We start from the raw sequence: 15596 nt of genomic DNA, 5'->3' as shown, positions 1-15596 counted from the left end.
TCTAAATCGCTACATTAGTCGCTAACTTTTGCATTTTTTGTCCGATTGAACCCGTTTCAACATTTTAACCCCAAAAGTGAACCTCCTGAAGCTGGTTTTTTTCGTTTTGTTCCAAATTTCAAAATATTTTGGCGCAATTGCTTTTTCTTTTAATTCCCATTCATTCTCTATGGGGATTCAACATTTGCTCTCACTTCTACATTTTTTAACCGATTCAACCCGTTCCAACATTCAACTGTTCATCTTTTGCCTGCCTATTCCACAACTTTCCAAAAATTCTCTACAATTTCATTTTACTACTCTTTTTTTCCACATTTTTCAACCGATTCAACCCATTCCAACTTTATTCACTTTGTTTACCTTATGCTTACCATATTAAGCCCCTTCACCCCCACTTCCAGTGTGGTGGCCATCTTGGATTGACCCTGAAGTGCCCCCACTGAACCCAGAATGAACCGGAAGTGCCCCAAATCAAACCGGAAATGACCTTAGGTAAACAGGAAGCGACCCCAAGTAAACCGGCAGTGACCCCAAATCAAACCGGAAGTCACCTTTTTAAACTGGAAGCGAATAAACCGGAAGTGACCTCAGCTGGATCGGAAGTGCCTCTTATCAAACCGTGATCTTATTTCAACATTAAGTGCCCTAAATACCTACATTTGCGCTAACTTTTTCAATTTTTGTCCGATTGAACCCGTTTCAACATTTTAACCGCAAAAGTGAACTTTCTAGAGCCGTTTTTTTTTTTCGTTTTGTTCCAAATTTGAAAACGTTTTGGCGCAATTTTCTTTTTTAAATTTCCCATTCATTCTCTATGGGGATTCAACATTTGCTCTATTTTTGCAATTTTTGTCCGATTCAACCCGTTTTAAAATTTGAACCCCAAAAGTGAACCTCCTTAACCCGTATATTTGTATACGTATTCACGTATAGACGTAAACATTACATTTATTCCGGTGTTGCCGCTGCTACGTGACGACGGTAAATCGCAACACAACGCCCTAAGAATTCAAAAGGCCAAATGTTCTCAATAATGGTCTAATCTACTATAAACTATTATGTTTACGTCCATATGATGTTTGTCTGCCTGTGAGTGTAGGAAACCTTGCCTCAAACGGTCCTCGCGTCTTCATGCTATTGTTAGCACGCTCAAGTACAACCGGCAAGACGCATTCACGTTTGCTCGAAGAATCAAAAACCCGCTTCATTGCATTCATCTCTGAATACAGACAGCAAACAAGAAACGTATCCACAATGTACCCAATCGAAGTGCATGTGCGTCTATCGTAAAGGGTAGATAACTGATAACAGCCCAAGATTATTATTACAAAAGTCGTGTCCAAAACAACCACAGACGACACTGCCTCGCCACATTGCAAAATTATCACAGAATTGTCCAAACGCTACTTTTGATGTTCAACCAGCAGCACATCGTCATTTTTGTGACTAGGTACGTGGCTCAAAACACGGTAATTTAATAAGCTTACCCCAGGGACTTGAAATTTAGATTTTCCCATTGCCTTAAATGCCTCACGAGCGCATGTACGCTTTACGACGCGAACATTACATTCATTCCGGTGCTGCCTTTGCTGCGCGACAACGGTAAGACGCCGTCTTAAGAATTCAAATGGCTAAATGTGCTCCAATATGGTCTAATCTACTTTAAACTATCATTTTTATGTCCATTTGGTGTTTGTCCGCGCGTGTTGGCAACTTAGCTTCAAACGGTCTGTGCGTCTTCTTGCTATTGTTAGCACGCTAGCATCTGCGTTTGTTACAGTTAGCTTGTTAGCGCGCGTGTAAACAACATTCGTATATTCTTCAACCGTTGAGCGTTATAGTCCTTGCGTCCTAAGACGCTCTAACGTGAGGGGTGATTAAAATCAGCAAAATAAGGACGATTGGTGTCATGTTTGTACATTGTAAATAAGATTGGTTCAATGTCCATATGTTGTTTAGGTTGCCTTGTGTTTCGTATATAAAGTCATCATACGCCCCCCATTTTAATTTCTTTACGGCAAAAATGTATGGCGTCTTTCTCCCTGAAGTTATTCAATAACAACGGGGAGCTCAAGTTTTGTTGAGTTACGTCTGACAACCTGGTGTTTTTATTAGTGTCAAAGTAATTTCTGTTTAGAAAATGAGGCATTTGAGGCGTGTAGCTCAGTCATGTATTCACATTTATTGAAAATGTTCAGTGGCTGTATACTTATTCATATACATATAAATACACACATAGTTTTTGGGTCATAACAAAAGATTTGTTTTTACATGCACGTTTTTGGTTGAATGATTTTTTTGAAATATTTGAATTTTTTGAATATATCATGTTCGATAAATTTACTTTTGTATGCCTCATTAAGGCATTGCTATTTGTATGATTGGTCTGTATGTGTGCAGTGAGGTTCTCACCGTGAGAACCCTGAAGGCGATGATGAACGATGATGAATCGTGATAGAGTAGTTTAATTATGTATTTGAATTGCACCAATTTTCATGAAAATTGGCTGATCATGATAGGAGCATCTCTGGTTCTGACCATTTTGCGGATGTGGTAAAAGTGTGTTGTGGGTTCTGTGGAAGTTTGAACATTTTCTCCAAACAAGAAAATTCACGTTTTTATTCTGTATTGTATCTTTTTGTTTGGGAGCGATTGTGTGCAAGAAGTATTAAAACATTCCAAACCCAAATATTTTTTTGTAATTAAAAATGATAAATAATACTTTTTAAAACATTTTTTACATTTGATGCAAATTTATGTTGAAGTACAGTAACTGATTTCTCTCTCTCTCTTCCTCTCTATCTGCAGCTGAATTGCTTTGATCAAAGGTAAGGTGTGGATTATGATTGTTTAATTTCACGAATGGCATCAGACTTTTTCAGACAGATTTGTAGTTTTTATCGTCAACAAAATACTCCTTCATGCTCTTTATTTTTACTGGATTTTGAAAATACACGACTGAAGGGGATTGCAAAGTAGATATTGGTGTTACATAGAAAGTACCCTGACAAAATGTCACAAAGATTCGAGGTTTTTTTTGTGGGGGAGATTTGTCATGTATTACGTTTGTTGTTGTGGTGCTTGACGTACTGTTACTTCCCAATTTGAACACTAAGTGTCACCCAAGTAACATTAAAAACGGATGCGGTGCTGTCGCTCCGTTGTAGTGTAAACAATAAATGAAAAAAGTAATATAAGACTAATTATTGAAATTACTGCAAGTGTCAAACTTGTTTGTCAACATCATACATCAACCCCTCACATTTTGAAACATTTTACGGCCATTGAATACCTGCCGAGCTATACTGCAATGAAGACGAGGCGGGGCGTGTCTATTTTTCATCGCCACTGCAAGTTCTTTGAAAACAAGTGGTAGCTTGTCCAATTTTCAACGACTTTTATGAGGCAGCTTTTTTTACTTCTGCTATCATTATAAAGCATGTATAGATCCGTTCTTGTTTATTTTCTTTGAGATGCTGATGAAAGCCAAAGCAGCGCTGCAGAGACACTGCGTATCGTGTTTGCATGCTATCGCCACTAATAATGCATCACGTGATGTAATACATTTGCTGTATTACGACGAAAGGATGTTAATGCATGTTTTATGTGTGTTTATGTTACCATTGGTTGAATATGTGTCATATTCAAATGTAATATTAAGCTAACCCTTTGGGTTTTCTAACAAATTGCGACCTTCAGTCGTATTGTGTGTGAATAGTGACTATTCCTCTAATTTTTTGTATCATTGGTTTGTTTGGTGACATGAGCATCCTTAGTTGTGACCACTGTGTGGATGTGTTTGAAGTGAAGAATATTCAAATTTTGATGTTCTGTTCTTGCTTAATTTTGATTAAGGAGATTGTGTGCTACAAAATATTTAGAATATCAAAATATTTGTATATTTTAAAGTCTTGCAACATTTTGTATGATTTTTGTACGCAGATGTATGTTCAAGTACAATAACTGATTCTCTTTTTGTCTCTGTTTGCAGAGTTCATTCGCTTTGACCAAAGGTGAAGTGCGGATTGTATCCAGCCAGCTAACCATGCTTCCACCCATTATGCCATAAATAAATGCTATTGTTAGGAATATAACTACAATCTTTAAGCATTTACTGCTGTGCATTTTATCATTCATTTTATGTGGCCACATAATTAACATGATTTTCTGTACAGAATTGCTCGCCGAATTTCACATTTTATTATAAATTGTCATGGAAATTTAATTTAAGTCAATTTCTCATATACAGCGGGTCAGTGGTCACAGTAAAAATAAGACTGCAGTGCTACAATTTTTTAAAGCTGACCTGAATTATAAGAGTGGTAGGAAGATGGTACCGTTGTAACAACGATTTGAATTATGTGGTTGACTTTAATTAATGCTTTTATGCTATTTGTACCCCTTCTCTCCAGGCTGTCGACTGAGTCCCACCCCAACCCTCTTTATCGCTGCTCTACCTTGTGTCTCTGACTTCTTTCAATTACTGTCCCTCTTGTGGTGTTGATAAGACGATTTGTGGTGTGGATAAGACAAAACCCCTTTTTGGGCTGTGCATTGAAAAAACCCTTTTTGGGCTGTGAATTGAAAGATATCCCCCTTGCATCGGGGCCTGACTATTGAGACTTCTTTATTACCTGTTGTGCGGAATCCAATTGAGAAAAGTGCAACACGCGAGCCATGCCACGCAAAAGCAAGAAGGCGCAAGCTCTCAAAGTAACCTGGCAAAAGCGTAAAAATAACACAGACTCTGGAAGTGCAGATAAACCAACAGCCGCCAAAGAATTGATGGCCATTGAACCTGAAAACTCTATGGAGGTAATGTCTACATCTCATGATCCTGTAACATGCGTTTTGGCATCCTACAGTCAAGATCATCCAAAGTATGCTGATTCCAGAAACAGTCAGTGTGCTGCAAACTCTGTTACATTTCTAGCTTTCCTGCAGGAGACAGACAATGTGACCAGTGCTCACCTGGACCTTGTTCTCGATCGAGGCAATGAGCTCTATGTGGCTACTGTGGCTATGCTGAAAGCAGAAGGACGGTACGAACATCATCATTTGGCAACCGATGAAATTCCATCCATTGTGAATGGCTTTCACAAACAACATGTGTTAATAAAGTATCAGTCAATGTATGGTCTTTTCAATTCCTCTATTGCTGATGTGGCATTTATGATGCTCCGTGACGGACTTCAGTGCCTGGTGTCAGAGATAAATTGTGCTATTTTGGTTATGAATTCATTGTTTATTGCAGTTTTCCAAAACCAAGGAAGATATGGCTATTTTGATCCACACGCCAGAGAACGTGATGGGCTCCCTCTGCCTGCCGGTGCACCACATGGTACAGCTGTCATGATGCTTTTTACACATTTGAACGATCTGATAGATAAGCTCATACAGGTTTTCACTCTGGCTGGTGCCGCTCCCACTACTCAATATGAATTGATGCCGGTAAGTTTTCAACCTATTGACAATGCAAGTGATCGTGAAATGGCGACTGATGCAGAATCGTCTCTTATGAGAACACACAATGATGATGCTATGTTAAGCCAGTCTGCTGCTGAGATGACACAGCGTGTGGTGACGGGTGAGTCCAGACCATGTGCTAGCAAAGACTACGAGTCCATTGAGGAGGCGCATGACAACAGTAAGGTGGAATGTACACAACAAAAACAAACACGAGATGTGTTGAAAATTGCGAAATCCAAAAGGAAAACATTTCAAAGACGAACTCAAGCCCATAAGATAATTGATAAAGCTATGGCGAGAGTCACAAAACAAGAAACAAGGCGAATAAACGCAAACCTGAAAAAAAAGGAAAGTTACGGCCAAACTCCAGAGATTAGACAACGTAAAAAGTCCTACATAGTGACTCGCTACCAGCAAGACCCTAATTTCCGTGTAAAACAAAAGTCGTTTGCAGTCGACCGCTATTGCAAACATGACACAATTAAGATGAAACAGCGATCTTATATCAAGCAGAGATATGGTCATGACGATACATTTCGGAACAGACAACGTTCCTATATCAAGCAGAGGTATGATCATGACGATACATTTCGGAACAAACAACGTTCTTATATCAAGCAGAGATATGGTCATGACGATACATTTCGGAAGAAACAACGTTCCTATATCAAGCAGAGATATGGTGATGACGATACATTTCGGAACAAACAACGTTCCTATATCAATCTGAGATATAGTCATAATGATGAATTTCGGAACAAACAGCGCTTTTATATCAAGCAGAGATATGGTCATGACGATCAATTTCGGAACAAACAACGTTCCTATATCAAGCAAAGATATGGTCATGACGATCAATTTCGGAACAAACAACGTTCCTATATCAAGCAGAGATATAGTCATGACGATACATTTCGGAACAAACAACGTTCCTACATCAAGCAAAGATATGGTCATGACGATGAATTTAGGCGTAAACAACGATCTTATATCAAAGAACGTTACGCACTTGATCCTGTATTCAGATCCAAGCAGAAAGAAAACACGAGTTTGGTCTGGAAAGCCAAACATGATTCATCAATGAAGGCAAATGCAAATCGCACTGCAATGAAACTGCTACAAAAATACAGAGTCATCAACAGATTATGTAAAGAGAGAAACGACTGCGCAATCATGAAAGCTGTTGCGCTCTTCCAAGTTCAGGTAAAAAATGGACCGACTTTTGTTTGCACAGTTTGCCACAGAGCATTATTTCCCAATCAAGTACGCCAGCTGATCCAATATAAGAAAAACAAGGACGTTGTTGCAAGTTGCCTTACACGAAGGTTTGTTCATGTTTGTGATCGTGAATGTAACACATGCTGCAAAGTACCGGATGAGAGAAAAATGGAGTGGATATGTCACACCTGCCATGCACATCTCAAAGATGGTAAAATGCCAGCACTTGCTGTAAGTAACAATCTCCAACTTGCAGACATTCCCACTGAACTGTGTGATCTGAATATTCTGGAAAGACATCTTGTTTCAAAATGCATTTCATTTGCCAAAATTGTCCCTCTGCCAAAGGGTCAACAACGAGCCATTCGTGGGAATGTTGTGTGTGTACCATCTGAAGTGGAAGAAACGGTCAATGTCTTGCCCAGACTAAGAAGTAGGTCTCAGGTGTTGCGAGTGAAACTGAAGAGACGACTCTGTTACAAAGGGCATCAGATATTTCAAACTGTCACGTGGTCCAAGCTAATGAGTGCCCTGATAAAACTGAAACAAATTCATCCGCAGTACAGAAACATAACCATTCGCAACGATGCTGACCTTTGTGACCCGACGCTCGCTGATGACGAGAGCAGCTCTGATGGAGACGAAATGAACGAAAGTGACTACAATGAGGAAGACCTCGAGGCAATCCACACATTTGAGAGGGATGCTCTCTGTGAATTGAACAGTGACTCACAGAATGATCCTTGTGGTAATGTGCAAAACCAACAGAGTGCTGACAATGTGGAAGAAGGTGATGCACCAAACGGTGGGGTTATCCTGGAGTCATGTCTCCAACCAAATGATGTGTCAGAGGAAATTATGAGTTTTACTCAAGGCATTTACTGTGTGGCTCCTGCAGAAAGAAATAACCCTGTAAGCTTTTTCAGGACACCCAAACTTGAGGCCATGGCATTTCCAGTGCAGTTTCCAACTGGAAAAAACACCCTTGATGAAGGGAGACAAATAAAACTCACACCAAGCAAATATTTCAAAACACGTCTGTGTTGTGTGGATGAACGTTTTGCTCGTGATACAAACTACTTGTTCTTTGCTCAGTTTGTGACTGAAATTTACCAGGCAACATCAAGCATGAGAATCCAGCTACGCAAAGGTAAACCTTTTACCAGGGATGGTCGAAGGATAAACAATGCTATGCTGCAGGACAAACGTGAAGTTGAAAAACTGGTGCGCAGCAAAGATGCCGTCCGTTTTATGACTCCCCTGAGAGGGACGCCAGCCTATTGGGAAAGAACCACCAAAGATCTCTTTGCAATGATCCGACAGCTGGGTACACCCACATTTTTTTGCACATTTTCTGCTGCCGAAATGCGTTGGGAAGAGGTCATCACTGCCATTAAAGCGCAACAAGGTGAGGTGGTGAATTTTGCTGAACTTGACTGGGCTACCAAGTGTGAGATTCTGCGCAGCAATCCAGTGACGACAATGCGCATGTTTGACAAACGTGTGGAAGCTCTGTTCAGAGATTTGATCCTCTCTCCGGCACAACCGATTGGTGAAGTCGTTGACTACTTCTACAGGTTAGAGTTTCAGCACAGAGGAAGTCCTCACATTCATTGTCTCATATGGGTTAAAGGTGCCCCTGTGTTTGAGGAAGCCTCAGAAGGAGCCATCTGTGAATTTGTGTCTCGCTACATCTCGGCTCAGCTGCCGGACCCAGAAAAGGAACCCGAATTGTATAAAAAAGTCACAGAAGTTCAGATGCACAGCAAAAGTCACTCCAAAACGTGTGTCAAACACCAAGGTGCAAACTGCAGATTTGGTTTTCCCAAACAACCGTGCGAAACCACAATGATCATCACACCTGCAGCCTGTGAAAATCAAGATCAACACAAGGAGAAGCAGGTGGTGGCAAATGACAAGCTTGTTCGTGTGCAGCGTTTGCTGAATGAACCTGAAACATCATCCCTGACTTTGCCACAGCTTTTGGCTAAATGCAAGCTCACTGATGCTGAGTACATGGAATGTTTGTACATGACCGCCTCAAAGAGTTCGGTTGTGCTCAAGCGAGATCCAAAAGACTGCTGGGTGAACAACTACAACCGCCATTTGCTTCTTGCCTGGGATGGCAACTTGGACATCCAGTACATTCTGAATGCCTATTCGTGCATCGCATACATCTGCAGCTACATCAGCAAAGCTGAACACGGTCTGAGTCAATACTTGAAATCTGTTATTGAAAACTCACGCAATGAAAATGTCAATGAGAGTGATGAAATGAAACAAATCATGCAAGCGTACTCAAAAAAAAGAGAAGTGAGTGCTCAGGAGTGTGTCGCACGTGCGTGCGGCTTGCATATGAAACAGTCCTCTCGCAGTATGATATTTGTACAAACGAGTGACAATGCGCTGAAAATGAGTTATCCTCTCTCACTCCTTGAGGGCAAAACGCAGGAGTCTCATGAAGTGTGGATGACTGGCCTGCCAGACAAATATAAATGCAGACCCCAAACGAAGGACTTTGAAGTGATGTGCTTGGCTGATTTTGCATCAACATGCAGAATTGTTTATGGCAAACAGGTAAGAGGCAAAAATGTTTTGCGTCTGCTGAATGACATGGGGTTTGTCCAGAAAAGAAAAGAAAAACCTGCAGTCATCAAATATTGCAAATTCTCAGAACAAAAGAATCCAGAGGAATATTATTGCTCCTTGCTCAAGCTGTACCTGCCTCATCGTGCTAATTGCCAGTTAAAATCTGAACGCTGTCCCTCATATCAGTTGTTTCATGATCATGCCTGTGTACAGTTACCATATAGTGACTCTGTGGAGCGTGTGTGCGAAATTGTCAAAAGGAACAGAGAAAGGTATGAGAAACACAGTAAAGACATTGACGATGCCATCCAAGAGGTGGAGGAGAGTGGGCTTGTCATAAACGAATGGTGCCACCTGGCTCCTGAGAGTGAGTTGCAAAGACTCGAATGCATTGAGGAAATCAACGCAAGAGATGAACCAAATGACAACGTGGAGGAAAATGTCCCGGACTATAACGTAAGGTCAGAAACAACAGAAATTTCCATTGTGACAGAGGCTGCTGCCATCGATCCCACAGTGTTACGTGACATGTATCGGAACCTGAACCAAAAGCAAGCGGCTGTCTTCTACAAGGTCAGAGATTGGTGCATAAAACGTGTGTGTAACTCAAAGCCAATCGAGCAGTTCTTCTACTACATCAACGGTGGCGCCGGGACCGGCAAATCACATCTGATCAAATGTATCCATGCAGAGGCTACCAAAATACTGAACAGACTACCACGGCTGGCTGAGGAGGCCGACATTTCCAAACAGACGGTTGTTCTCGCAGCCTTCACTGGCACGGCGGCTTTCAACATTTCTGGGACAACTTTGCATTGTCTGCTCAAACTGCCGAGATGTCTCAAACCCCCATACCACGGCCTGGGCAATAAACTGGACGAAGTCAGAGCCGAGCTGTCAATCGCCGAAATACTCATTATCGACGAAATTTCCATGGTGTCCAAAGACCTCTTTGCCTATGTGAATGCCAGGTTGAAACAAATCAAAGGCATCAATTTACCTTTTGGTGGCATGTCTGTTGTTGCTGTTGGAGATTTCTTTCAGCTCCCTCCCGTGAGACAGTCCAAACCTCTATGCGTGTACGATCCCACTCGGCTGGACCACTGGCGTGACAACTTCAAAAAGATCACGCTCACCACCATCATGAGGCAGAAAGATGATGTTGCCTTTGCTGAACTCCTGAACCGACTCAGGGTCAAAGAGAAGTCTGAAGAACTGTCGGAACTGGACAGAGCTCTGCTTGCCACAAGGTACACTTCTCCAGAAATGTGTCCAAGTCATATTCTGCATGTTTTTGCCACCAATAAACAGGTAGATGGCCATAACTCTGCGATGCTGACTCTGCTTCATAAGGACATTGTACAAATTGATGCAGATGACTACAAGAAGGACAAACGAACTGGCAGAATGGCGAGGCAAACTTTCCCTGTGCAAGGCGCTAAGAGCGAGCTCCCGGACTCAATCAAAGTTGCCCTCGGTGCTCGGGTTATGCTCACACGTAATATTGATGTTCAAGCAGGTTTGTGCAACGGGACGTTTGCAAAAATTGTGGAATTGGTCAACTATCCGAACGAAGCCCGTGTCCAGAAACTTGGGTTGGAACTTGATCATGTGAGTAACACAGCGCGTGCCGCTAACCGTGTGTACATTGACAGACAGGAGGAAAAGCTGAAAAAGGCTGGAGTGATGCGTCGACAGTTTCCTATCAAGCTTGCTTTTGCCTGCACGATCCACAAGGTACAAGGCATGACAACATCAGAGGCTGCTGTTTCGCTGAAAGGCGTTTTCGAACATGGTATGGGGTACGTAGCTTTGAGTAGAGTGACTTCGCTCAGTGGTCTGCATATTCTGCATATGGATGAGAGAAGACTTCATGCAAATCCAGAAATCACTGCTGCTCTTGCTGAGATGGCAGAGGATTCTTTGGAGAGCGTAATGCCCCTCCTTCACGTGATGCCGTCGGTAGATCGGGCAAATCACCTGGTTGTCATCCATCATAACACCGAAGGGCTGTCTTGTCATGTGCAGGATATCAGGTGTCACCACGAACTGCATTTTGCTGATGTTTTGTGCTTCACAGAGACACACTTTCAAGGATCTGTGGCTGATGGACGTGCCTGCTTGGAAGGCTTCACAATGTTTCACAGGAACCGAAGAGATTCTTACACAAACTGTCCTGACTTGGCAACAAAACTTGGTGGCGGCGTAGGTATTTGTGTCAAAAGTCACATCGCGGCCCAGGAAAAGAAATACATACAGGGTGTGACCGACATTGAATTTGTTGTGGTGAAACTTGAAGCTCCCCTCAATGTGTTGATTGCTGCCGTTTACCGGCCTCCAGGCAACAGTCTGCGCACATTTCTGCCAAGCCTGGGAAATTTGTTAAGGTATCTTGAAGTAATGGACCATCATCAGATCTTGGTATGTGGAGATTTTAATGAAGATATGCAATCTGCCTCATTCAAGCCCATTCTTGATTTGTTTCGCTCAACAGGTTACACACAACTCATAACCACTGCTACCACTGACAAAAACACATTGCTTGACCTAATTTTTGTCTCTCGACCTCAGTGTGCTCTTCATTCAGGTGTCTTGCAAACGTACTACAGCTATCACAATCCTGTTTTCTGTGTTTTGACCACTGAAAGGTAAGCCACAGCTAAATCATGTCGTTCAGCATTTGCAAAAAGGATGGAAATCAAAACGTGAACGTCGTCGTAAGTGTATAATATTAGTGGTGGGATGTGGTGGGTGATTTGTTGCCTTTATGGTAGATGGGATCTGGGACGAAGGTTGCTCAAAATGACAAATGAAAGAAACCATTAGATTCAAAATAAAACATAACTACAGACCTATGTATGACATACTTTATGTTTTCTGCAGATAGTATAAATGTAGCTGACCTCATGTCTATGGTGGAAAGATAGTCCTGTAGGTTGAGATGGATAGTGGTTGGTGGTTGGTGAGGAATCAAGTTGAGTTAAGGGAAGGCAAAGGCTTTTTAAAATTTCAAAAAGCCTTCCCTCAACTCAACTTTTTAATTTTTAAAAATTTTACTTTTATTTTTTTTAATTTTAACTTTGAAAACTTTTAACTTTTTACATTTTTAAATTAACTTTGAAAACTTTTAACTTTTTAACTTTTTACATTTTTAAATTAACTTATGGTTGAGATAAGGGGGGACTTTTTAACTTTTTCAATTTTACAATCAAATTTTACAGAAGAGTTAAGGGAAGGCCTTTTAAACTTTAATTTTTTAATTGTTTTTAATTTTTATTTTGAATTTTTTTTAATGTCATAATCACGAGGCGAGAACAGAAAACAGATGAGGTAAGTTGCTCGTCATGAAACATGTTTTTTCCTTTCTTTCTAACGACAGTAAATGCTGCTATTTCACTCTTTTGTATTTTAACAGTTTTTATCTTGTGAGAGCAGTTCATCCCAGAATGGAGGCCAGAGGCATGACATATCACCTTATTGTAATGTAATTATAACATTGTAACATGTTGTAATTTATAGTTAAGCTTGTGTAAGCCCTCTATAGAATCATACATTTTCAATCAATTTTGCTGGATTGTCCTTTTTTCTCCACAAAGACCTTGAGCATGCAAAAACATTCATCATGGACCAATGACTCCCAAGCCAGGGTGGCAAGAAGCAGGACTTCTCATTCCTCTGTAAGTAGCCAATTATTATTGACTATTGTCACAAAACACCCTCTTTAATTTTGAATGTCTTTTTCAACTCATGTCGTCAACCACCTCTGTGTTTTTTCTTCTTCTTCAGTTTTTTATGTTGCGTGTGGCTCCACATGCTCCATTTGACCAGGCCTGTCTAGCCAAAGAAATGACCGACATTTTAAGAAGATCCATGGGACCAATGTTCTCCTTTTCTATTGACTCCAAGCAACACGTAAGTAACTGTCATTCCAAATTGAATGTGTTCATGTCATTCACTCTTTAGTAGATGGACGCAAGTTGTACATATGGCTGACGTATGACTGTATTGTAATGTGATTTTTATAAATGAATTAATTATGATGTTATATTATAGCACAGGGAGAGCCCAGCCTTTCAAAAAGACCTGTACAAGGGAGGCCAGCATCATGAAACACAAACTCCCAAAACAGCATGGTAACACACAGGACTTCTTCTGATTCTTCTGTGAGTAACCAACAAGGAACATTTTCATGAATCATTTTGCTCCTTTTCCTCAACACCTCTTTCATGATTTTTTTTAGTATGTTCTTGGGTATTGCCTGTGGTTCTACACGCATCCAGAAATGCAGACAAAGAACAGCTTGGCCTTTAACAGTTGGAAGCCTCTGATTTTACTCTACTAAGCCTCACATGCAGTCTGTTTTCTGTTCTCATTTATTTATTTATTTATTTATTTATTTATTTATTTATTTATTTATTTATTTGTTTATTTATTTATATAAAAGGAATATTTTCATGAAGCATTTTGCTCCTTTTTCTCAACACCTCTTTCATGGTTTTTTTAGTATGTTCTTGGGTATTGCCTGTGGTTCTACATGCATCCAGAAATGCATACAAAAAACAGCTTGGCCTTTAACAGTCGGAAGCGCAGACAAAAGAACAGCTTGGCCTTTAACAGTCGGAAGCTTGTACCTCTGATTTTACTCTACTAAGCCTCAGATACAGTCTGTTTTCTGTTCTCATTCGTTCATTCATTCATTCATTCATTCATTCATTCATTCATTTATTCATTTATTTATTTATTTATTTATTTATTTATTTATTTATTTATTCATTCATTCAGTTAATTTGTTATTTTGGCAGTGCTTTAAACTCTGAAGTTGTAACCATTTTGAGTTGCACAGTTGTTGAACATTCTATATTTTTATTTATTGCCTCAAATTATGTTTGCATTATCTTTTGTAATAAATAAAAAAAATTGCATCCCCATGCACAAGCATGGCTTTCTTTATGGCATATTTTTTGCCCCACTGCCGTCTTTGATTCAGCTGGAAAAATAATCATACTGCATTTTTGTCCTATAAAGCACGCTTTTTCTTTTCTTGTGTTTGGTTCATTATGTTTGGTGTGTCCAATGTTTAAACGTACATTTGAAGACATTTAAGTCTTTATTCATTATTGTTTATTATTACTGTGTTTATTATTTATTGAATCAGTAAAACATTTAATATGTTTTCTATTTTTGTTATTTCTTGAGAGTTTCTAAAAGTTATATTATTTCTAGCATTACATGTTTGATTCAGCTAAAAAAAAAGAACATTGTATTTTGCCCCAAAAAGAACCCATTTTTTTTCTTTTGTTGGGCTTGCTTTATTGTTTATTTCTTCCAATATTTAAACGTGAATTTGAACACATTCAAGTCTTTATTCATTCTTGTTTATCATTTTTATGTTTATTATTTATTGAATCAGTAAAATACTTGATATATGTTTTTATTTGTATTTCTGCAGAGTTTCTGAAAGTTATTTATATTATTTCAAGCATTACTTCTTTGATTCAATTAAAATAAAAACTGTATTTTGTCCCAAAAAGCACCGTGTTTTTATTCCCCTTGTGATTGGTTTATTATGTTTTCTGTTTCCAATATTTAAACATGAATTTGAACACATTCGAGTCAAGTCCAATTTATTCATACTTGTTTATTATGTTTTCTGTTTCCAATATTTAAACATGAATTTGAACACATTCAAGTCAAGTCCAATTTATTCAATTATTGTTTATTATTTTTCATGTTTATAATTTTTTAATCATGTTATATTTTTTTATCCATCCATTTTTTTATATTTTTGTTATTTCTCGCGTTTCTAAAAGTTACTTCTATTCCAAGTATTACATAATTTTGACATTTTCTATGCTTCTTTAAACACTATTAACTTTTTTATAATGCATATCTTGTTTTTTTATTTCTTATTACCATTTTAGAGCACTGTCGATTTTTTCTGTGTGAAAGTGAAAATGTAGTTGAATAGATTTTCATTTGTGTTTTGTTTTTACTTTCACATTGTCATCGAACTGCTGAACACAAGACAGTTTCCGGGTTAACGTAATAAGTCAGTGAGCGATTGGCTAAGGCAGCGACCAATTACGTGAGCGGTTGGCAAAGGCAGCGTCCAATTACGTGACCGGTTGGCTAAGGCAGCGTAATGGTAGCCAATCAGACCCAGTGCTCTGTAAACCATTGCGTTACTGTTACTGTGGAAATTAGTATTCGCCACTTTAAACGTTGTGAAAATTAAGTATTCCTATATCCTCACATTTAATTTACTAGACATCCGCGTGTACATGCCTTTTCAAATTGCCCATTTATTTTACCACTTAGTC

General features: G+C 39.5%; 1 protein-coding gene across 5 annotated transcripts; it reads left to right on the top strand.

The window, feature by feature from the left end:
* The first annotated feature begins 572 nt into the window (after positions 1–572).
* On the top strand, positions 573–14702 carry LOC125987025 (uncharacterized). 5 transcript variants are annotated; one of them, XM_068648983.1, is made up of 9 exons: positions 573–1602; positions 2809–2828; positions 3992–4013; positions 4413–4815; positions 4945–12760; positions 12873–12953; positions 13063–13188; positions 13330–13439; positions 13517–14702. In XM_068648983.1, exons 4-5 carry the CDS (start codon positions 4678–4680, stop codon positions 11926–11928), a joined length of 7122 nt encoding a protein of 2373 aa, XP_068505084.1. In that variant the 5' UTR covers positions 573–1602; positions 2809–2828; positions 3992–4013; positions 4413–4677; the 3' UTR covers positions 11929–12760; positions 12873–12953; positions 13063–13188; positions 13330–13439; positions 13517–14702. The 5 variants fall into 5 exon arrangements, with proteins under 5 accessions (XP_068505084.1, XP_068505083.1, XP_068505082.1 ...); XM_068648982.1 differs by having other exon boundaries at positions 708–1602; positions 4413–6918; positions 7036–12760; XM_068648981.1 differs by having other exon boundaries at positions 708–1602; positions 4413–12760.
* The last annotated feature ends 894 nt before the right edge of the window (positions 14703–15596 follow it).

The sequence above is a fragment of the Syngnathus scovelli genome, chromosome 19, assembly GCF_024217435.2.
Source record: "Syngnathus scovelli strain Florida chromosome 19, RoL_Ssco_1.2, whole genome shotgun sequence".
Classification (NCBI taxonomy): Eukaryota; Metazoa; Chordata; class Actinopteri; order Syngnathiformes; family Syngnathidae; genus Syngnathus; species Syngnathus scovelli.
The sequence above is the reverse complement of the archived record's forward strand: the minus strand, read 5'-3'. Positions and strand labels throughout refer to the sequence as shown.

Bases quoted from the DNA above. Each gene is read 5' to 3' on its own strand.
- LOC125987025 (XM_068648981.1), top strand. From the start codon at position 4,678: ATGCCACGCAAAAGCAAGAAGGCGCAAGCTCTCAAAGTAACCTGGCAA.